General features: G+C 41.5%; 1 protein-coding gene across 3 annotated transcripts; it reads left to right on the forward strand.

The window, feature by feature from the left end:
- Positions 1 to 269: 269 nt before the first annotated feature.
- GPBP1 (GC-rich promoter binding protein 1) lies at positions 270 to 23920 on the forward strand. Of its 3 annotated transcripts, XM_082242076.1 has the most exons (14): positions 270 to 429; positions 1593 to 2608; positions 5924 to 5993; positions 10412 to 10445; positions 10698 to 10818; positions 16045 to 16168; positions 16899 to 17122; positions 17826 to 17892; positions 18746 to 18930; positions 19303 to 19440; positions 19640 to 19789; positions 20479 to 20666; positions 21951 to 22053; positions 23040 to 23920. In XM_082242076.1, exons 5-14 carry the CDS (start codon positions 10756 to 10758, stop codon positions 23196 to 23198), a joined length of 1401 nt encoding a protein of 466 aa, XP_082098202.1. In that variant the 5' UTR covers positions 270 to 429; positions 1593 to 2608; positions 5924 to 5993; positions 10412 to 10445; positions 10698 to 10755; the 3' UTR covers positions 23199 to 23920. The 3 variants fall into 3 exon arrangements, with proteins under 3 accessions (XP_082098202.1, XP_082098201.1, XP_082098203.1); XM_082242075.1 differs by lacking the exon at positions 10412 to 10445; XM_082242077.1 differs by lacking the exons at positions 270 to 429; positions 1593 to 2608; positions 5924 to 5993; positions 10412 to 10445 and adding an exon at positions 6235 to 6476.

Genomic DNA, 23920 nt, shown 5'->3' on the forward strand with positions numbered 1-23920 from the left:
AGGCGTGGAGCGGGGGTTCCACGAAACCTCTCCTTTCGGGGGGCCCTTAAAACCTCCGCGCGCGTTCTGTCGTATGTGTCTTGTCGTTGGAGTTCTCCGCTTCGCACAAGCCAGAATCTTCTCCCTCTCCCTCCCTCCCTCGCACATGTACACAGCGTCGTAGAACGTCGGGCGCTCGCGCGCTCCCTCCCGCCCCCAACACAAGCCCAGCCTCGTCTAGCTGCTCGTGGCGGCTGTTGGCGGCGAACTCTCGCGAGGCTTGGGCGCAGGGCATCGCTGCTGCGGCTCGGAGCGGCGCCATTTTGGGGCTGACTGACTGACTGGAGCGAGGAGTTGTGCGCGCGGCGGGGGAGAAGCGGCGGCAAAAAGGAGCTTTCAAATCCGGGACCCCGCAGGAGCTGCTGTGCTTGGCCGGGACTTGGCTGGCAGGTTAGAGCCGCGTTACGCCGGCGCCGCCGCCTCCTCCTCCTTCCTCCATGCCACCCCCTCGCCGGTCGGTCGGTCTGAGGGAAGAGGTGGCGGAGGAAACAATGTTTGCGTGTGCGGAGCGTGGGGTTCCGGAGCCAGGCAGGCGAGCGGGCCCGTCCCCGGGGTAGAAGAGGCAGGAGAAACGGGGCTCTGAGGCTCCGCAGCTGCGAAGGATCCTCGGCCGGAGCGCGGCTCCCGTAGTTCGGTCTCTTCCCCCCGCCCCCCGGCCTGCATCGAGCCCTGGGCATGTGGCCTCTCCGTCCTTTCTCCGTCTCCCTTCCTCTTCCAACGGGGGGGGGGGGATAAACGGGACACCAGCTCTGTTGGGCCCCGGCTTGGTCGAGGGGCGGCAGTTGGAGGCAGCAGCTTCGAACCCCCTGCGGGCGGATTGCGAGCGAGCGAGGGTGTAAATATGACAACCTCCAGCGGGAGGACTCGTCCCCGACTTTACCTGGCCATGAAATGGGACGGGAGGAGGAGGAGGAGGGAGAGCGAAACCTGGGCAGGAAACGCGTGCGCACTCCCGTAGGTTAGACGCTCGGAGAGCCGCGGACGCCTTTCCTCCTCGCGCCCCTCATTCTTTCCTCGGGTCCCGGATCCGAGATTGCCACCTCGAGGGGGGGGTCCTATCGTGTGTTTACTCGGAAGTAAGCCCAGCGGCGCGGAGTGGGGACTTCTCCCGACTAACTATGCCTAGGGGTTGCAGCTGCAAGTCCTCCCGTTTCACCGATCTTCCTTTTGTTCGGTTGGTTCGTTGTAGCTTTTATCTTTATTCTTTCTTTTTTCCCTTTTTGGTACGAAATTGGGCCAAGGAACGTGCTTGGTGGGAGTTTTTAATTCTTCCGGTTTTCTTCGCGCCTGCCTCCCATGATAGTACTCTTACGCCAACCGCCGTTTCACCCTGGAGTAGGACCTCTTCCCCTCCCCTTTTCGCTGCTGACTCCAGCATATGTTTCCAGCGCAATCCGCGTGGATTTCGTTGCATGTCCTTATTTTAAGGCTTCCTTGTTCACAAGTACATGGTGTTCATTATTCTCAAGAGAGCAGATTCATAATGTTGCAGATTTCCTAGATGTCTCGAGAAAGGAACATTAATTGCAGTATGTCTTGTCTCTTTTTCCCAGCCTCCTACCCTACTTCTAGGTGATCTGGATTCTGAACATGATCTTGGATATTTTGCAACCTGTTGCCTCAGCCTGTGAAAAAAAGGTAGCTGGATGCTGACCTGCAGAGTCTGCTTCGATTGAAAGCGAAAACGTTGACTAAAAAGGGAATTGGGATTATAACCTGTTCAGTTGCTTTTCCACTTCAAACACTTCTGAAGCCTGCAGAACCCGGTTTATGAACTTTTGAGATTCTTCTCCTGCTTCCCCTTAAATTCAGGATATCATCTTGGACTAATTTTTCTCCATATGGAATGGATAATTGTATAAACTTCTTAAGTTCTGCATGCTACTTTCAAGAACTGTTTTTGCTTTCTAGTTCAAACATTTCAGTCAAAACAGAGATTGACTTGATTTGTCAACTAAGTCTAGAAGATTATATTAAATGTAGCTCCCAATTTTTCTAATATTGATGTAGAATTTATGGCAAATATTGCTTTCATTTTTTAGGCAATTTGGAATTACTTTTTACAATGATGTCTGTTTCCTAAATGAAGAGACAAAGAGCTTTATTTTTCATTTTTTAGTGGGGTTTTTTTGTAGTGTTCTGAAGAAGCAATATGGGAATATCCAGATAGCTGCTGTGTGTGGATGTCTGAATCGACTCTTAGAAATGAACTTCATATTGAATGCAGACTTTGACTTCTCAGTTCTATTCTTTATGTCATAAAAGGTGTATTTATTTCTTTTGGAACTGATGTTTATGATAGTAAGATATATGCGGAATAGGAAAGTGAAGAAGTGTCAGAAGATAAGACAGGCTGTCAAAACCAGACTTGTCTGACTTTTTTGAAAATAACTTTTTGGAGTCCTTAAATGTGAAGAATGGGTAGCTGATTTCCAATAATCAGCCCTTGTATTGCATAGCTACGGATGTAGTATCTTTAAGGAACTCGGATCATTACTGCAAGGGAAGCAAACTGGAAAACGCAAATCACAGAGAGTTAATGCCAATCTGTGCAGTTCTCTTGGATTTTGTAAGTATTGCCTGAAACTACAATTGTTACAAATATTAATTGTAAGTGAGGTAAACTGTTGATGCTCATTTTTTGTTTTGCTTCTGTTAATATTTTTCTTTATCAAAAGTTTGAGAGGCATGTTAACACATGAAAATCTTTTTTAACTATATCAGAACTTGCTTGGATTCTAAGGAAGCTTAGACTTACTACTTAAATTTGAAGTTTCAACTGATTCATGACTACTTGAAAATGAATCTGATTGAACTTAAATGGACTTGCATCCTATTTAGGATTTGAACCATGTGCAGAAGTGATCATTAGGTCAGTGCCAGGCATCTTGATAGTGCTGTGATGATAGTTTTGGACCAGGATTAAGCCTTATTTGTCTTTCTCCTCTATACCCCCCACCTGATTTTAGTACTAATATCTTAGTTTCATGTAAGGTCTGAACCAGAAAACTGGTTAGCTTAATTCAAGATAGCTGTATTAAAGCTTGCCACAAGAGGATTGCAACTGGCCACTAAATATAAAAGTGATTGTGAGCTGTCTAGATAGAATTCTCATTCTGTTTAGTCTCTTATGTGTATGTAGCAGATATAGTAGTGTTGGTATAGAAACACTTCTGTGAACGTGGAATGCTCTTCCTAGGGAGACCTGCCTGGTGCCCTCATCTTAAGGCACCAGGCAAAAGCATTCCCTTTCTCCCAGGCCTTTGTTTAATTAGACAGGCCTTTATTTAACTACCCTGTCTATGGCCTATTAAACTGTGTGTTCGAGTGGGATTATTGTTTTTATTTGTTACTATGGTATCTGTGTATGTACATACTATGTTATGTATGTTATGGTATACATTTATATGTTGTAAACTGCCCTGTGATCCTTGAATGAAGGGCGGTATAGAAATTAAATAAACAATAATATGATCGTCCATAGCCACTTGGAACAATTTTAGATTATTAAAATGGAACCCTGATCCTACTCAGATCTTCACCTGATATCAATAATTTTTTTTACAAGAGGATACTGGCATATGCTGTCCCCCAGTGTAGATGTGTGATGCTTTGCTCCTTTTGCCTCTAAATGCCCATTAACCTTGTACACAATTTGTTTTGATATTTTACAGAAAGCATTTTTAAAGCCCTAGCTGCCAATATATACAGTGGTACAGTGGAACCTTGGTTGTCAAATGCTTCGGAAGTAAAACGATTCGGAATGCTTCCGTTTTCGAACACGCCTTGGAAGTCAAATGGCTTCTGAGACGCGTTTCCCCACTTTTTCAATGGATTTTGCCAACTGGCAATTGTGCCTTGGTTGTCAAAAGTTTTGGAAGTTGAACGGTTTTCCGGAACGGATTACGTTAGACAACCGAGGGTTCCACTGTATATGATTCTGAAATGATTTTGGTGCCACTTTCCAAAGATGTAGTCTACCACAAAAAATGAGGTGCATTGGCCCCCATGTTGGCCTGGTTAATAGTAAGCCATAAACTACAGCACTTGTGGTTCATTTAACTCAAGAAGCCGGGGTTTGTTCTTTGCCTCTAGCTTCTAGTTTGTTTTGGAAATGCTAAGCTTGGTTTGCTTCCTTATGATATGCACAAAAAGAGAGGGGCAGGCACACTTGATCCATGTGTGCTAGCACGCTACTTGTTTGTGGTGAGGTGTGGTTTGTTTTAGACCATGATTTACTGCTAACATTCAAACTGGGCCAACATCAACTTAATATTTTTGATGATTCGTTGTTATATTTCATCTCCAGAAAAAACACATACAGAGAGTTGTTTATGCCAAGCAACTGCTGGTGTCTGGTGATGTATAGCTGAGCATTTGTTAATTTTGTTGACAAGCCAGTGACAAGTGACAGTGGAAAGGATACAACTCATGAATTAGAAGCAATCCTCTTTTTAAGTTAGAGTGGAGAAAACAGAAGAGAAAGTAAAACAGAAACTTAATATGCACAGGAGAAATACTGGACTCATAACAGGAGAGAAAATAAAATAGAAACCAAACTATTTAACTTGTATAGTTAAATAGCTTTTTATGCTAAGATAAAGCCCAGCTTGAAGAAGAATTCACCCCCTTGAACAGGGTTAGCCTAAATAGTGCCCTCCTATTATTCCAGATAATTAGCCATGTGGTCTTAGACTGGTACCAGTTGTACTCCAGTGTTTGAGAGCCACCATGCTGAATAATATTTACCCCAGGGTCAAATGAGCCTTTGCAGTACAGTAGGGTTGCATCTTATGCAGAGGTTTGGTTCCAGTGGTTCCGCATATACCCAAACCCAGATGGATAGCAGATGGGGAGGGTGGAGGAGAGAGAGAAAGAATTCCTAGTACTCCTGGAGCTGGCACACTCAGCAGGCCTTGCTTAGCAAACAAGGTGGAGTGCTTGAAAACTCTCTTTGCTGGGTAACCCAAGTGGACCCAGCGTGATAAGAACTTTTAATCTCTTTTCCTTGCTTGGATTTCACTTGCACTTATGTGGTGTATGGTTGAAATAAACACAAGTTAAATGTGCTTAAAGTGTGACTGTACTGTACTTTGCAGTGGCTTGTTACTAAACACACATTTGATAGTTTCATTTTCTTGCTCATTTCAATTGGGATAAATCGGAACCCTGCTATGTTAGGCAGTAATCTAGCCCCTCTTACTGGAACTAAGTACCATGGGATTCAGTAGAACTTGCTTATGAGTAGACACAGGCTCAGACACTGTTAGTTGTTTTTTTTAAAAAATGAAGATGCTGGAATACTGAAATGGTATAAGACAACTTCCCCAATAATTGTTGAGGGGTGCAGAAAGCAAAGGCATTCAAGAGCATACTGCAATTTATGAAATTGTTCAGGCATGCTAAAATATATATTTCAAAATACTTCAAACACCTGCTAGGGTCCACAGCAATCCCACTGGCTTGGGATTTAAAATACATTTTTGCTAGTGCATTTATGCAGTATGGTTGTGCTAAAGATGTGAAACCCCTTTTGATGATGTTGGGTGCCTTAGTGCTTATGCAGTAATGGTGGTGGCTGGTCTGCACTGGACCAAGGGCTTGGTGTCACTCTATACATGATAGGATGGGCAAAAGGTTTCTCTATACCAAATAGGATTGGTCTCTTAAGCTTTAGCTTGGCTACAGAATGTTCTGTTTTAGTTGGCTGCTTAGATCCTCCGTTTTAATTTATTCTCCAGCAGAATACTTGAGTCAACACAGTAGATTAACTACTTCTAAATTTATCTTGCTCTGTACTTTATTAGAAGTAAAACTTGGATAGCTTCATTAGGGCAATGAGAATACAGTTGTGTTTAATTATAACATTTTAAATTTCCTGCAGGTTTATTTTCAACAGAATCCAGTGCTGCCTCAAAAAATATATAAGATGGACAAAACAACCTAGTTACAAAGTAAGTGACTGATATTTGGCACTATTCAAATCACCTTAAACTCCAGCATATTTACGTATGTTAATCTTCCCCCCAAATTTGACAATTTAAAACCTTAAATCAGAGATTGAAGTGAAGCCTGGGAGTGAAGATTCTTCAGTGCATAAACAATTCTTTTGATCTCTGTTGATATTTTGACTTGGACTACTTATCTTTGAAAATTCTATTTAGTTAGCTTTTTCTTTGTGTCTGCCGATATGACAGTGAATCTCCCCTTTCCTTGTACAGCATGCTTGGTTGAGAGCTCAGTGCAGACATTCCCCATCTTTCCTAAAAGTGCTTGCAGAAATCCCCTGACGATTCTGTGGATCTTTGGCAAGAGGTCTAAAATGTTGACATCAATAGAGTTTTTGTACAATTTCTGTACAGAAGTGAAGGAAATCTTCATACCTGTGCATGCTAAAATGATTAGCAAGAATTTCAGACTTAATTCAGGCATCAAAAGTAAGAATTTGAATTACATAGTACAGTATGTATATAATGTATGCAGTTTCTTACTGTGTAGGTCTTTAATTTTAATTGCAGCTTGAAGTGGAACCAGCTACATAGATTGTATCTTGTTCCCGAACAGGATATTCTGTAATTTTCCTTCCACAGAAGCATTAAAAAGTGTGCCTCAGAATGTGTGCCGCATCTTACAATGATGACAAATCCTGATAGAAGTCATCATGATAGAAGTCATTATAGTTTCTGATTATGCAACTGAAACTTTTGTATTGTGTAGAAACAATTCTATGCAAGTTATCTGTCTTAGCCCACTTCCCTGGAAGTAAGCCCCAGTGAGTTCATGTGATTGCTATTACACTATTAGAATCCCAATGTATGTAAAAACAATTGTTTTCTGGTGTGTATTTTGTAGGCTGTGTTGCTTTAGTTATATAGTTTCCAATTTGTTTCTGGGCCCAATTCAATGAGCTAATGTTGACCTATAAAACAGTAAATGACCTGAGGCCAGGGTTTGAAAGGCCACCTCCTCCTTTGTGAACCCACTTGTAGAATATAGTCTTCTGAGACTTTGTTTTATGTAAGGTAAAGGTAAAGGTACCCCTGCCCGAACGGGCCAGTCTTGACAGACTCTGGGGTTTGTGCGCCCATCTCACATCTATAGGCCGGGGGCCAGCGCTGTCCAGAGACACTTCCGGGTCACGTGGCCAGCGTGACAAAGCTGCATCTGGCGAGCCAGCGCAGCACATGGAACGCCGTTTACCTTCCCGCTGGTAAACGGTACCTATTTATCTACTTGCACCCGGGAGTGCTTTCGAACTGCTAGGTTGGCAGGCACTGGGACCGAGCAGCGGGAGCGCACCCCGTCGCGGGGATTCGAACCGCCGACCTTTCGATCGGCAAGCCCTAGGCGCTGAGGCTTTTACCCACAGCGCCACCCGCTCCGTACCACCACCTAAAGAATAAAAGTTGGTGGAAGCATGGCACAAAGCATTACAGTTGTGGAATTTCCACTTAAGAAAGGTGAGATTGGCCCTATACAGTGGTACCTCGGGTTTCAAATGTAATCAGTTCCGGAAGTCTGTTCAAGTTCCGAAATGTTCAAAAAACAAAAACTGAAAGCAGAAGCCTCAAAATGGAAAACTCAAAATGGAAGCTGCATTTCCTGTTCGAATTCTGAGGCGCGTTCGAAAACCGAGGCATTTACTTTGGGTTTTCAGTGTTCCAAAATCATAGCATGTTCTCCATTGGGGTTTGTAGTTAGTTCCTGCAGGTTCTCTCTTTGGCCCGAATTGAGTGCATACATGATAAATTGGTCATCCAGCACTTCACAGTATATGCGGCTCCTAACATTGCAAATAGTATTTTAGAAATGTTAGGCATTGTAAGGATCTTTGTATGCAGTACAGTGATGAGATGACTGTTGTTCATTCTAGGATGGTGTAGTTGTGGATCGATAATAAAAAAATGTTATGATTAATTGCTTTATACTTGGGAAATGTGAAACTCCTACTATAACTAAATTTAGCACATCCAAGGAGCTATGATATTTATTATAAGTGCATTCTTGTTTCTTATGGACAAAAAAACACACAAAAAAGCAGTTTTGAAACTACACAATTTGGCCAGTCTTGTATATATGCATGGTATGCTTATAAGTGAGTCCTGCTGCTAATCATGATGAAGACACTGCAAATGACAACTGCTGCACGACAAGTGCTAGAGAGTGCATGTCTAGCCTGTGAGGTGTCCACAAACAAAATACTGGTGCCAACCTTGGCTTAGCTCCATGGTCCTGCACATTTGCACAATCCTATCACGCCATGGTGCGGCTTACTGTGTGGTGCAAATGAGGCTCACAAGTCTGAAGAGTGGAATAATTATGATTCTTTTTCTACTTTGGATATCTTTTCAGGGCTGTTTCACCTTGTGTTAGCCCTGGAGCAATTTAAGTGTACATGGTATGGTCATAAGCCAGGCTCTCCATTGCTCTAGTGTTCTCTGCTATTTCTTTGAACTGCATTTCCTTTCTTATGCAACCCCTAAGACTTGATGGCGATGCATTTCTTCTTAATTCTTAGCAACATAACTGTTGAAAGTAGTCAATTCAGGGTGATAAGTACCTGGGTACTCTATATCCTGAAATATCTCTCTCTCTCTCTCTCTCTCTCTCTCTCTCTCTCTCTCTCACTCTCTCTCACACACACACACACACACACACACACTCACACGTATAATATGGGCTCACCCTATTCTTCTGATTAGAAATAGTTTTTTATATTTTTGTAAACTGCCCTGAAATCTGAAGGGCATAAAAATTCAGTAAATAGTTATAGAAATTAACTCATGCAGTCATTAACAGCTTTTAAGTGCTTTTCAACATAGACTTGGAAACACATCAAATATAGCTTGCTGCTTACAAGATGTTAGGGCCCCTGCGCTCCACTAACAACATCTCCATGCCATTAGATAGATACTTAATAGAAAACCCCATCCACTCTTGCTTTTGAATTGTGTAGTGTAGCTGGTATGATGACATGACTGAGCTGTAGCATTTTCCAGAAAGTGGTGACCTTCAACTCTAGAGCTGCGAGATGCAGTTTAAATGACTGCACCCATGATTGTATGGATTGATGTGGAATAAAATTAAACTTAGGCGACATTTTATTGGGTTGTCAGCTTTGATTGTAACCTGATATGCTCACTCTCCCTAGAGTTTACAGTTTCTAATGATGAGGACTGTTTTATTTCAAACTAGAAATAAAAGCAACCAAAAAACAATTTAAAACTGTTTTTGTTTATACTACGTTAGACCCAGACTTGATTTTCTGTGAATGGAAAGCTTGCAGAAGGGACCGGATGCAGTGACTGCCCTTAAGAATATGAAGGGTGGGAAGCAACCTGGTTGTCAAATGACTGTATACTGGGGTGCATTTTAGCCTATGCTTGTATTAAAACTACTACATGAGCTTGGCAGAGCGAGGTGTGAGATAGTGGCATAGTGAAAATGAGTGCAGATTTTACTTTTTGTCAGTTGGCCAGAGAAAATCCTTGTAAAACTTCCATATTATACATGAAATCCATAATTAATGAAGTGCTGAAGATGAAGATGGCTATCAGATATTCAGCAACTGAATATGAACTGAACTGAAAAGGAACTGTCACATACTGTTGCTCAGCAGTTAAGATCATTGTAGCCTGTAAAAGGGCCGAGCAACTTTGTTCAGTATTGAGGGTCACATAAAAATGGAAGTTGGAATACATACAGTATCTAAAGATTCAGAAAACTGTTAAATGCCAGATGTGTATATATAGATGAGGGTAATACCAAGCACTTACTCTGTGGTAGTCAGGAATTGGTACTGTCATTTGAAAATCCTCATTTTCCTATGACAGAAGGGAATATTCTTCATTGAGTTGCTGCAAAACTGACTTGTGACATGCCTTTTGTGGTAGAGACATGCCTTTCTTCAGTCTTTCTGCCTTTAACCTAGCAGACAGGCTAAGCTCAAAATATATCTGCCCATATATTAAAAATGTAATAATCTCACACTGCAGTTTGCTTGACTGTAGATAAGTGGCAATCCAAAATACAGTGTATTGGGAGGTGATGGATAGGTAGCTCATAGAGGGATTCCCAGAACAGGCTGCAGTGGTCTTCCAGCTCTGCTAGATTCTTCACCTGTCAGTCTCAGGGCCCAGGATCCAGATCCACAGGCCAGCTGGTGCTGCTACTGGCCACTTTCCTCGTCTGTGGCTGATGTTGAAATCTGGTGCTGCTGCCATAAACAGTGGCAGGAGGAACTGTTTCTGCCTGCTTCTGAATTTGTGGTAGAAATCACAGCACCAGGAGGTGAAAAGCAAGGAGGAAGGCACACAGAAGCAGTGGCTTCTTACGGAACGTACAGAGCAATCCTAACTTTGTCTCCTTACAGGCAAGTCTTGCTGAATTAAGTGGGACTTTCCCAGGTAAGTGTGGTTAGAATTGCAGTCTAAGACATTAACATTGCTGGTGTTAAAATCTTCACTGACTCCCAGTTTATTTCAGTGCTTTTCCAAGTACACTTGGTGAATAGCTTTTTAAATTTGTGTTTGTGTTAGCTGTGATTCTTGAATGTTATTGTGGTTCTTTTCACTTATTAAGTTTCTTTGGGGATATTAAAGTCTTATTGCAAGATACGTGATTAAAAATATATATCCTACATTTCACTTCTCTGATAGGTATTTGCCATGAGGTGTTGAAGCCTTGTTTTCACTGATTTGGAGAGACTGGACCTAAATGGCGCAGCATGACTTTGCTCCAGCCTGGCTTAATTTTCCTACTCCACCATCATCATCAAAGGTGTGTTCTTACAGTTCATTATGAGTATCAGCACCCACTTATCTTTCTTTCACTTTTGAAATTAGCAAAGGTTGTGTAAACCATTCATTAGTATACCAGACTCAGCTACTGTTAGTGCAGTAGTGCAGCTACTGTTAGATCCTGGACTTAATGATGTAATGACTGCAACCCTTCTCTCCTCCACCCCCCCCAACCCCATGCTTTTCATTGGTTTATATATTCAAGAGATATTAGAACAAAAATCTCAAAGAAAAACTGTTTTCCAAAAGGGAGCCTAAATTTCGCAATTTAAACAGATCATGCCACCATGATAGTTATTACTATTTATTAAATTTGTATACTGCCCTATGCCCGTAGGTCTCAGGGCGGTTGACTGCAGCAATCAAATGTAATTTGCCTCTGCTGCCCTAATAGTAAACACCACAATTAACTTGGGAATAATCACCAAAAGTGCATGCCTGGCTCACCTCCTTTTGACTGTAAAATTCATTTAAAATAAGCAAGCAAGCAAACAGGCAAGAAAAGTGGTCAGCTGGTGCTGACCGTATGTTCCAGATTTTTCTGGGTTTTTTTGTTTAAAATCCTATTGGTGTATGCCTCTCTTTGTAAAAATAGTCTAGTTTAAATGAAACATTATTATGGTACAAGCATGTTAATAGAATTATGTTTTAAACAGGTAAAACATTGTAAATTGGCCATTATTTTACAGCAGTAGGAATACCACTCTGCAGAGCTTACCTTCTTGCCTCCCCAAATTGCATTGTGGTGCTTATTGTTTTGAATAGTTTTCAGCTTATGTATGTTTGCCACCGTAAGTTCTCTGGAGGAAGGACTGGTTTAAAAAGTTTTTTAAAGGGTCATATCCAACCATGTCCATGTGCACGTTCAATGAACTTTACCTTCCTCGCTTTCACCCCTGCAGCTCTCCACACATCCTCAAAACCTGCTCTAGAGGGTTGGGCAACTCTGGAGCAGATTTTGGGAAGGCAAAGACCCATTCTGTTAGCAGAAGTCCATTCATGTAATGCTCAGATCTGCCCAATAATTTATTGCTCTTTTTATATCATTGTTTCGCAGTAACAGCTATGTAATTTGGGGTTTTGTGGTGTGTGTGTGTGTGTAGTTGGCATAAGTGTCAACCCTGTTTATCTCATCGGCTTGGATCCAGAGATTTTTTTTTTTGCACAAGTGGAGAAGTGCTTCCCCTTGAACAAAGTAGATCTGCCTGATTTGTCCAGTTTCCCTTTCCTGACTCCTTTGTCCCATTCCACTCTGTTCCAGGGGGTCTATCAATCTTCAGTCACAGCATTTGGGTCTAGGGAGGAGCCAGAAAAACTGATGTGTGAGCAGAGTTCCACTCAATTGTCTCTGGATCTTACCCATAGTGTTTTGCTGGAAAAATACTTGATAATTTTTCCATGTATAAGACTATATTTTCCCCCTATTTTTTCAAGTTTAAAATGAGGGGGGTCATCTTATACATGGACAGTGCATATGGGAGATTTCTTTATTTGGAGTCCCAAAAAATAGGACTCGTGTTATACACGGGGGACATGGAAAAATATGGTATTTGACTGGTCAAATGCCCCCAAAAGATCACCATGGTTTAAAAGAACAAGCCATATGTTGTGTTAATGTGGACTTTGCAGTGGATCTGACATCCATTTAGAGACAAAGCTCACTAAGTTCTTGTCCTGCTTTATGCTTGCCATTTACATGTGATTGAAAATGATTAAATTTTCTAACTATGAATAATCAAACTCTACAAATCAAGCAGCATGGATGACCTGTAGATAAATAATTTTGCCTAGCCTTCGTTTCTTGACATTTATTGGAGCCTGAGCCTATGCACATTTACTGAAATGTGGGACTTACTTGAAAAGTAAATGTACATCTTAAATCTGGTGTTTATCACATTGGACAGAATCCAACCTCGTACAAGTGGAGCTCCACTCATGCAATGGGATTTCTGTCTTCCTCTCCTCCCTCCTGCAGCTGTCTATCTGCACCCTCAAGTTGGCTTAAGGGTACAGGACCCTCCGGAGCAAATTTGAGGGGCCTGTAAGAGGAAGGAGAGGAAGTGAAGTCTGATGTGTGAGTGGCTTTGAATGTAATGTATTGTTTTTAATCACTCTGACTTGTTCTGGACATGAGTTCTTGGTATTTGGTGTGACTGCAAAGCAATATCAGCTGCATTATTATAGTACAGTGGTGCCTCGCAAGACGAAATTAATTCGTTCCGCGAGTCTCTTCGTCTTGCGAGTTTTTCGTCTTGCAATGCACGGTTTCCCATAGGAATGCATTGAAAATCAATTAATGCGTTCCTAGGGAAACCGCCTTCAGACCAGGTCCGGAGACAGTCTGTCCCCCGACCTCTTCTGAAGGCTGGGGGGGGGACAAGGGCTTTTCTTCCCACCCCCAGCATTTTAAAAAACCCCGGGACAGCGGAGGACTTCTCCGCTGTCCGGGGCGATCTTAAAATGCTGGCGGGCGGCATTTTAAAATCGCCCCGGGACAGCGGAGGACTTCTCCGCTGTCCGGGGCGATTTAAAAGCCCCTGGGAAGGCAGGCAGGGGGGACAAAAACTTTTGCCCCCCGCCAGCCTTCAGAAGAGGTCCAGGACCTCTTCTGAAGGCGGGCGGGGGGCGAAAGTCTTTTCCCCCCCGCCTGCCTTCAGAAGAGGTCCTGGACCTCTTCTGAAGGCGGGCGGGGGGCGAAAGTCTTTCCCCCCCCGCCTGCCTTCAAAAGCCGTCCGCGATAGCGGGAAGCGCTTCCCTGCTATGCCGGACTGCTTTTAAAATGCTGGCGGTGGGGAGCAAAGCCTTTCGGCCCCCGCCGGCCTTCCTGGACCTCTTCTGAAGGCCGGAGGGAGGGAAAGGCTTTGCTCCCCACCACCAGCATTTAAAACAGGTCCCCGGAGATTTCCCTATGGGCTTTCGTCTTGCGAAGCAAGCCCATAGGGAAATTCGTCTTGCGAAGCGCCTCCAAAACAGAAAACCCTTTCGTCTTGCGGGTTTTCCGTCTTGCGAGGCATTCGTCTTGCGGGGTACCACTGTACAGGCAACGGACGATTTTTGTGTGTCCAATTGATGCGCAACCACACACACACATTGTGGCAACATTGTGTGGCCATTGCACCCAATGACCTGGAATCAGGGCTGGGGGCTGTGTCACTAAAGTGACTGGTCAATGTAAATATATGTTTTGTAGTGCTCATTTGTTTCTCATTGACCTTATCTTAACATTCATTTAAAACTTCATGAGGGAATGGGAAAAGCAAACTGGAAATACGTTGTGATGCCAATAATGTGTAGAGTAGTTTAAGCTAAAAATGACTTTCTGGTGGTGTGTAAAGAACCTACCCCCCCAACAAAACCCAGAAAAGATCTTGCTTTGTAAACCTTTAAGTGAAAATGCCACCAGATTCTGTTTGCAAGATGTAATACTTCTCTTCCACTGTTCTTTGGTATCAACTTGTTTTCTACCTTGCAATAGGGTAAAGATCAATAATAGCTTGAAAGGTCATAAATCAACCAAACTTTTAACAACTCACTTTGCAATATCAGCATGCTTGATGGAACACTAGCTCCACCATGTGCTGAAATTGCAGACTGCATGTTTGCACTTAGGTGCAAGATTTCTTGAAACTTGTATCGAAATAGTAACACAAGGTAGCAGATCTTTCAGTGACTTGAACAGTCGTACCTTGGTTGACGAGCGCCTTAGCAGTTGAACATTTTGGGTCCTGAACGCTGCAAACCCGGAAGTGGGTGTTGTGGTTTGCCAACATTCTTTTGGAAGCTGAATAATAATTTGAATTAAGAATGCTGCAAACCTGGAAGTAGGTGTTTTGGTTTGTGAACTTTGCCTTGGAATAAGAACATGTTTCGCTTCCTGTTGAGTGTGTTCCATTTGTAAATTGAGTCCCCCACTGCTATGGGAAAGCACGTCGTGGTTTAAGAACGCTTTCGTCTAAGAATGGACTTCTGGAACGGATTAATTCGTAAACCAAGGTACCACTGTATAGCTTTGTACAGTGATAGCAAAGAATGGTGCTACAGTGGTGCCCCGCAAGATGAACGCCTCGCGAGACAAAAAACTCGCAAGACGAAAGGTTTTTTCGTTTTCGAGTTGCTTTGCAAGACGAATTTCCCTATGGGCTTGCTTCGCAAAACGAAGCTTGCCCCCGCCCCCCGGACCTCTTTTGAAGCAAGGGGCGGCGGGGAGAAGATCGCTTCTCCCCGTTGCCAGCCCCGCAATCTCCAGGGACAGAGGGGAAGGCGCGCGCGCGCCTTCCCCTCTCTCCCCGGACCCCTTCTGAACCAAGGGGCAGCAACGGGGAGAAGCGATTCTCCCCGCTGCCCCTTCCCTTGCTTTAAAACAGGTCCCCTCTGTCCCCGGACGGTCTCCATAGGAACGCATTGGTTGATTTTCAATGCATTCCTATGGGAAACTGTGCTTCGCAAGACAAAAAACTCGCTAGAAGAAAAAACTTGCGGAACGAATTAATTTCGTCTTGCGAGGCACCACTGTATAGCAGTATGACTCTGCTACTGTTTAATTTGCCCTGGCTCACAGTTTCTTTTAGAGGTAAATTAAATTTTGTCATTACCTTTAAAAGCCTTTACAGTTTCAGACCCAGTTGTTTCAAAAGATTCTCTAGCTTGCCAGGTGAGGTAATAAGTTAGTGACCCTGTACTGTGTCTCATCACCACTGTGTAGGTGAGGCTATATGGTAGGACCTTTTTGATAGTGGAGCCTTGGCTTTCAAACTTGCTCACCTAGGAAACCAGTCTGCTGCTCATCTAATATATTTCATGACAGTTATACCTCGCAGCCACAGAACGCAGGTAAAATGGCAGAGTGCTGCTTGTCAGTTGCTCTGGAAGTTTATGACTTTATCTCCCCTTTACTCTTGCCCTTTTAAAATGTGGCTTTTGGGGGGAGTTATTGGGTTGTTGTTTTTATTTTGATTATGTATTTTGTGGTTTTATATTTTGATTTTATTCTTAAAGCCGCCCTGAGACCCCTGGGTATAGGGTGGTATATAAATTCAATAATAATAATAATAATATTGGGGATGATTTTAGTGGCTTCAGATTTAGAAAAACTAAAAAGTGTTTAAACACCAAACCTTTGCACTCTTGCATGCCAACACAGTAGCTGAAGATGATTTATTTAGTTTTGCTGTTGTAGACCTCACTTAATATTTGTGTTTACTTTTAGTCATCACTGAATTTTGAGAAGCATTCCGACAGCTTTTCATGGACAGAGAATCGTTATGAAGTTAACCGTAGGCGACACAATTCTTCTGATGGATTTGATCCTAGTAGTGGTCGTTCAAATGGAGGTTTGTATGTGTTTAATCCTCTAGATACTGTGTAACCCTATTTTATTTTTACTGTTTTTTAAGTGTTGAGCTGCTCCTAGTTCATAAACCCTCTGAACAGTTCACTGTGTAAGCTGAAATCAATATGGGTGACTGTATTGGATAAACTGAAAACTCCATGCAGCACAACTACAGAACTGCTCTTTGGATGAAGAGCCATAGATTGTGCTTTATCCTCTGTAGTATAGCTATAGGAGGGTGAGCAACACTTGGATGTATTTTGTAAAATTACTACCCCAAATTTACTTTCCAGTATTTGTATATTGTGTATTACTACACCAAGAAAAAACAAACCTTTTCAAAGTTGCGATGAGTTTTTTTGCATGTTCATTGTCCCTTCTCTAAAAGTTTAAAGAAAATTTTTACATTAAAATCCTGTGCTGGATTGCCTATTTCCATTCTTTTATGGGTGATAACTTCTGTTTATTCTCTTGAAATTAATACTTCTGCTGCAGTTCACTTATTACACAACATACTTTTGTCTTTTTTCGACACTACCCCTCTTAGATTTTCCGAGTGACTAACCATGGGATTTTATTCTAATTTTTAATATCAATCATTTCAATTATTTCAGTTCCTAATTTACAGTTCCACCAAGCTTCAGTTATTTTTAGCATGCTACATTTCAATTTTTTTCTGCAAAGTAAATTTTTTGGAAACTGCTTGTAACTTTGCCATTTTAAAATCCAAGGGCATTTGGGAAGAAAGGAGAGAAATGGCTGGCGTTCACAAGGTAGAAATGGCACTGAAAACACGCACCACAGAGTGGGATATCATAGCGGAGGTCCACGTGCTCGCGCCAGTAGCTTCCAGTCTGGAAAAAGCCAAGGGTTGCATGAAAAAAATGCACCGGAAAGTGAGACTCTGAAAAAGGAAGACAAGGAAGAACCCAAACAATTTGAAGCCGAAGATTTTGTAAGTTAATCATAATGAACTCATTCACTCGCAGAAATGAATCATTTATGTGCTTTCATTGAGCTTTAATCAAGACCTCCATTGGTAGAAGTGCACTCCTGACCTTTACTTGACAATGGGAATTGGGTGTCAGTGCTGATAGGTGCTGAGAGCAAGCCCCCACTGTGATCAGCTACAGTAGGGAGTTCCCATTTGGGAACTTCTTAGTACAGCCAATCTGGTGAAAGCAGGGACTTGCAATCAGTGCTGAGCTCTACTTTCAGCAGGGATCTTAATTTTCAGCCTGTCTTGAGTTATTATTTCAGGGTGGTTCCAGATGATTAACAGGTGAGTGGCCTTGCCAGCCTGTGTGGTGTAGGCGACATCAAGATGTGGTCTGCCCCTGGCATTCTGTTCCCAAACCCTGCTTAAAGCCTCCCTGGAGTGAGATGGAAAGTAAAGATAGCATTGGATATTGCATAGTGATGACTTTGAACCCCAAACCCTTGGGTGACCTCTATTGGTGGTTTTATGTAGACTTCATTTTGTTAGATGTAGGTTTCATTGAGTGATGTTGAAATAAGATTCAGCACCCTCATTGGTAAACATCATTTGCCAGATCTGAATCATCTCTCTAAACTGTAATATTTATGATCTGGCATGTTTGGATATTTTCCAGCAGATCTTAAATCAAACTGTATTTTGTTTCCCCCCTTCTTTTCAGCCATCCCTGAATCCTGAATATGAGAGAGAACCAAACCAGAATAAATCATTAGCTGCTGGTGTTTGGGGTAAGAGCACTGGGCTTTAAATTACAGTAAAGCTTTTTGAGTGTCATTTTGTTAAAAAATGCCTTTGAAGTGATCTTTATTGTTGCACCTTAAGTCAGCTATACTTTGTGATGCTGTTTGATTTTTGTGATGCATTTATTGAGCATTGAAAACTGTCAGAATAATGTGGCTGTGCTGCTCATAAGGAGTTATAATATATGCATATTCACATTCTTGCACTAAAGATAGCCATCACGTGTTAGTGTTCCTGAAACCATGATGGCTGTGCATTGTTAGAGAAAATTTCTGATGCAAGTGGGGCCTGCAGCAGTTACAGTATATGCATGTCACCTAACAAGAATTGGGTGTCAGCCAGCTGTGCCCTCCTCCCAGGATAGTCCATTCCATGCTCCATTCTGTTTTTATTTTCTAACTATCATGCAGCATCACATGGCTACTAAGCATGCTTGGTTATTCTTGGGCCATGTTTTGGGTTTTTTCCTCACCTAAGGTTTTGTATTTAATTTTTTTTGTACTTCACAAAGACTTTGGGGTTCCTTCAAGTATGCTGATGCCTCCCTCTTTTTAAAAAATCATTCTGTTTTGTTTCATGTCCTGCTGGCAGTCTTTTTTGGTGGGGTCAAGATGATGTTCTGTGCCTAAAGCTGTTGGACTGTTTTAAATACTGTCTCTTCTTAGGTCAGACAGCTTCTTTCAGTTCCATGGTACCTGGTTATAAACATAAACACTTGTTTTGCTATGATGATCTACAGAGTATAAGGAGAACTGTATCACCTGAGCCTCTTCAGTGTTTTCCTCCTGAATTAAAAAATATCAACACAATATATAAGATGAAACTTTTGTTTCTTTGCAGAATATCCTCTGAACCCAAAATCTAGATCTCCACGAATGCTGGTTATAAAGAAAGGCAGTACGAAAGATTTACAGATATCTGGATTCCCTGTAGCAGGAAATATTCATTCACAGTCAGTCAAGAATGGAACTGGTACAAGTGTCTATAAAGGTTTAGTTCCCAAACCTGTCATTCCACCTGCAAAGGTAAAATGCGTATAAGTAATCTGTCTTGGAGGAGGGGATTGCAGATTGTTTTGTAATGTTTTTCATTTTCTGTGTTAAAGCATTACATGTAAGACACATATTAAACCAAAATAAATGCAACCCTGTTTACTCCTTTATCTCTTGTTACCTCTCTCTGTTTCTCATTGCCATCTCTTTCTCTTTGTCAAAATTTAGATTCTAAGCTTCTCAAGGAAGGGGCCAACCCCCCTCTTTAATTTTTTTTCATATATTGTCATGTAGACTGATGGTGCTATATAAACATGTTCAGGTTCTTGTCATAAACATTAAATAATGTAAAGAATTTAGTTTATTAACCTGGTCAAAAATTATTCATCATTTTGATTTATTTAGACAACACAGTGGAAAAGCCAAACAAAAGACAACAAACTTGGCCCTCCATTTCCTCATGATTCTCCATACGGTATTGGAAACTTTAGTGCTTTCAAATCTACTGCTAAGGCTGTTGGATCACAGAATTCAGTGAAAGAGGTACAGAAAAATTGGTTATTTTTTTATTTGGGGTATTTCTAGTTTTGAGAAGCTATGTTTCATGAACTTGTGATTTTTGAGAATTAAATGGAAACCTGAAACTATATTTAAATAAAACAGAAATAATGGCAGCTGAACAAAATGAAACATTGCCATGAAGTTTTTCTTCATCTCAGTATTGTGTGTTTCTCCACCATAGTGTAATCGATCAAATTCCTCATCTCCAGTTGATAAACTTGGCCAGCCTCGCTTAACCAAATTGACTCGAATGCGCACTGATAAGAAGAGTGAATTCTTGAAGACACTGAAACGGGATCAAGTGGAAGAGGAGCATGATGGGCAAGAGAAGGTACTACAAATTTTGTACAGAGGGTCATGTGTGTTTCATTTTTTACTACAGACTTTCAGCTTACATGGGGGCTGCGTTCTGAGGATAGTGCATAAAGCCAAAATTGTGTATAGTCAATGGGTTCAGTGGTGGGTGGGATTGCTAGCGTCTTCTTTAAGACTTTTGATGCAGTGTTGATCATAAAGAGCAACGTAAAATGTAGATAAGGATTGTCTTCCATTGGGAATCTAAGGAATATCTTCCATAGTGAGCTTAGCATATGTTGGTCATCAGAATTTACTGACGCTATCCTATGTAGCTTAAAATTCAGCTGTTTTAATCAGTCCTGTATCACACCCCAAAAGTAAACATAGGTACTTTGTACTTCACAATTCAGAGATAACAGTCTCATTAGTCACAATGTCTATATGCTCTCCCCAGAATTGGAGGCAGTGTGCCCCTGAAAGACACTTGCTTGGGTGGGAGCAACAGCAGCAGAGTTCCATTGCACTCATGTCTTGTTTGTGGGTTCCTCAGAGACATCTATTGGCTTCTGTGGAAAATGGAATGCTGGACAAGCTCTAGCAGTACTCTTCTAAGGGCTTAACTTCCAGTGGGATGCAATATGTAGGCTTGTTGCGTCTTTATATTCATGCAAATCATGGATAAATCTTTTTGGAATTTACTCAAATATGTGACTTCTTTAACAGGATGATGATGATGAATTTAATTTACATAACAGCAACAATGGTCACGAAGAGAGGGACATAAACCGAAACTTTGAAAATGAAATTCCTCAAGAAAATAGAAATGATATAATGATGTCTCAGCAGATCATTCGGTCTTCAACATTTCCGCAGACCGATGTCCTTTCAAGCTCACTTGAAGCAGAGCATCGGTATGTATTTTTCCAATTATTGGCATGGTTTTAACCTGTTGAAAAATACTGCTTGCTGGAAGGATAGGTATACAGCAGCGGCAGGGAAACGTTTTGACCTGGTGGAGCAGAACCTTGTCTGTCCATAGACCAACTTTTGACAGGTAGGCGGGAGAACCTGTCGGTCGACTGACATCAATTCCCAGTGGAACTCAATCATGCAGTTGATCCAGTAGGCTTGAACTCAGCGCACATCAGCTGATGAGCAGTGACTTCATCTTGGTTTTCTGCAAGGATCAGCTAGGCTATCAAGTTTCTCAGGGGAACAACAGCGCAGCTGATTAAGCCATACTTCCACCTGCCCCACACCTGATGTCACATAATGACAGGTGTAGGGCAGGTGTCTCTGGTTTGGGGAAAATAGTATCATGGACAAAATTTAGCCCCTTGCCTGGCCAAATTTGACTTGAGGACTGAAGGTTTCCCACCCCTTGTATACAAGGTTAAGTTGGCTAACAATAGGAATTAACTTGATAGTTTTGATTCAGTATTTCACATACTGCACATAAATAGTTATTGTCATTCAGCTGTATGGTCCTTGGAAGTGCTGTTTTATTTATATTGTTTTAAGTTTAACATTTGCCTCTGTTGTATCCTAAAGAATGGGTTAGAAATACATTAGATAAGCATCCATGTATAGACCCCTGTCGTGCACTGGGTTTTCTCATGTACAGTGTTGCCCCGCAAGACGAATGCCTCGCAAGACGGAAAACTCACTAGACGAAAGAGTTTTCCATTTTGGAGGTGCTTCGCAAAACGAATTTCCTATGGGCTTGCTTCGCAAGACGACAATGTCTTGCGAGTTCCTGCTGGTTTTTTTCCCTTCCCCCCCTTTTTCTAAGCCGCTAAGCCACTTATCAGCTGATCCGATCAGCAGATAAGCCGCTAATAGCGCTAATCCGCTAATCCGTCAATGGGCTTGCTTCGCAAGACGAAAAAACCACTAGACGAAGAGAATCACAGAACGGATTCTTTTTGTCTTGCGAGGCACCACTGTATTGATGTTCTTTCTGTACTGTTCTTTCTCGAATGGGAAGAAGAGAGGCATGAAGAAAAAATGGACAGGGAAGTGAAGCAAACCTTTTGCTTTTTCAATCACTTTCTCCAAAAAGTCTTAAGAATGCAAGGTTGTGAGAGCTGGCCAGAAGAATTAAATTGCACCCTTCAGAGCAATTAGATTGTGTCTGGAGAATGAAAGTTGCTGATCTTTTTATAAATGTCCACATTTTTATTTCTTTTGTAAAGATTGTTAAAGGAGATGGGTTGGCAGGAAGACAGTGAAAACGATGAGACCTGTGCTCCGCTAACTGAGGATGAAATGAGGGAATTTCAGGTCATTAGTGAACAGGTGAGAGCGAAAGCTAGCCCTACATAACTTGAGTTTCTTATGTTTCAAGTGAAATATTCTATTGAGTGGGATAGAAGATGGACATCTTTCTTACATTCCATATTGAAGCATCTCAGTGTTAAAATGATCAACTAGTACCTTCTTAATGCCTGAGAGAGCCGATAGTTCATATAAGCCTCCATATTTTTGTGCTGCCTGCACAACTATTTATGGTGGCAATGGGAATCTTGTTTTCCTATAAGAGCCTGTTTGTTAGATACACATTGGTGAGTGTTTTAAATTACAAGGGCAAGAAGTTTCTTACTGTTGGTTGACCTCTTATTTAAACTTTTTGCATCCTGTTCCATCCCTTAGATTTGAGCCTTGAATATTGCAGGAGGGATTTCCAATATTTAGTCTGAGGAAATATTTTGTAAATCTACTGGTTCAGATTTACAGGAGGGGAAGATGGGTATCTAGAAACTAGGTAATTCCTATAAGACCATAGACCCCTATTTGAAAGGGATGTTTGAACTATTTGAATTGGGTTTGAAATGGGTGTCAGCTTACTAATGGCTGCAGAAAGTTTTGTGTATTCATATTAAAGTAGCCTCCCCCCTTTATCCAGTTCAGCTTTATAGAATCAGGGATGTGGCAGTAGAGACCACTTACTGTATATATGTAAACAATATGTAAACCATACTCAGTTTATGGGAAATGGAATCGTAACTAGGGATTTACATCTATGTTCATGGCTCTCTTTAACCTCATACTTTGACTTGAGATCTAATGCCAAGCTTATTTTCATGTTTGTTACTAAAAAAACCAAAAGAAGCCTGGAAATGCAAGCATCTACAAAACATAGTACTAATGCCATTGTTGAATCTTTCAAAGTTAATTTTTGTTGCCAGACGTGAAATACACATGCTTAACACCTTGTACAAAAATAAATGCTTTTCAAGCTGCCATTTTCAGATAGCTAAATTGATTTGTGCTTTAAATTTCAGTTACAAAAAAATGGCCTTAGGAAAAATGGTATTCTAAAAAATGGCCTCATCTGTGACTTCAAATTCAGTCCCTGGAAAAACAGCACTTTCAAACCAACAATTGAGAATGAAGACACGGAGACAAGCAGCAGTGACACATCAGATGATGATGATGTGTGAAGATTTCTAGAGGATGTCTGCCTTGCATCTTGTGCAGTTTGAGAATGAATCGTTCAAAAGAGGGGAGAACTATAATTTTACATAGTGACATGCCCCCTTAGAGGAAGGATCTTTTGGACTCCTCGTGAAGGAACCTAAGAATGTTGTGTTGATGAGCTGTGTTGAACATGACTATAATTTCTGTAAATGAATGTTGTAGAAATGAGGACTTTGCCCCAACATTGACTTTCTTCATCACTGCAGCATTTCTCTGACGAGCAATGTGACAATGTAAGAGAATGAGATTTTCTCATTTAATAATAATAAAAAGATTATGTAATGTTTGGCAAAGTTTTTGTCTTAAGACTGCAGGTCTAAGGGAGGAAAGGGCAGCTTGACACAGTGTGTTGCTTACTGAGACGGATTTCTTCTACAGTGGGAATCTACAGTTTTCACTTTGTGCACAGACAATAGACAATATAGCATGTTTGCTAAACAAAAAAAATAAGACATAAGTGCACTAAGACATCCATTTCCTGAACTGTTGTAATTGTTCCACATACCAGTAATTCTCTAGCAGTTTGTACTACAGTAATTATGAAAAGACTTGCTTCAATTCTAAACTTCACAGAACTGGTGTAAATCAAAAGCTTTATTTGGATGCTGCAAGACCCAGGAATCTGGATCCTCCACAATGAGTGCCGATTCTTTGTGGGGAAAATAAACATTATTTTGATAAATTA

This window comes from Podarcis vaucheri (genome assembly GCF_965113315.1).
Source record: "Podarcis vaucheri genome assembly, chromosome: 11".
In the NCBI taxonomy this organism is placed as follows: domain Eukaryota; kingdom Metazoa; phylum Chordata; class Lepidosauria; order Squamata; family Lacertidae; genus Podarcis; species Podarcis vaucheri.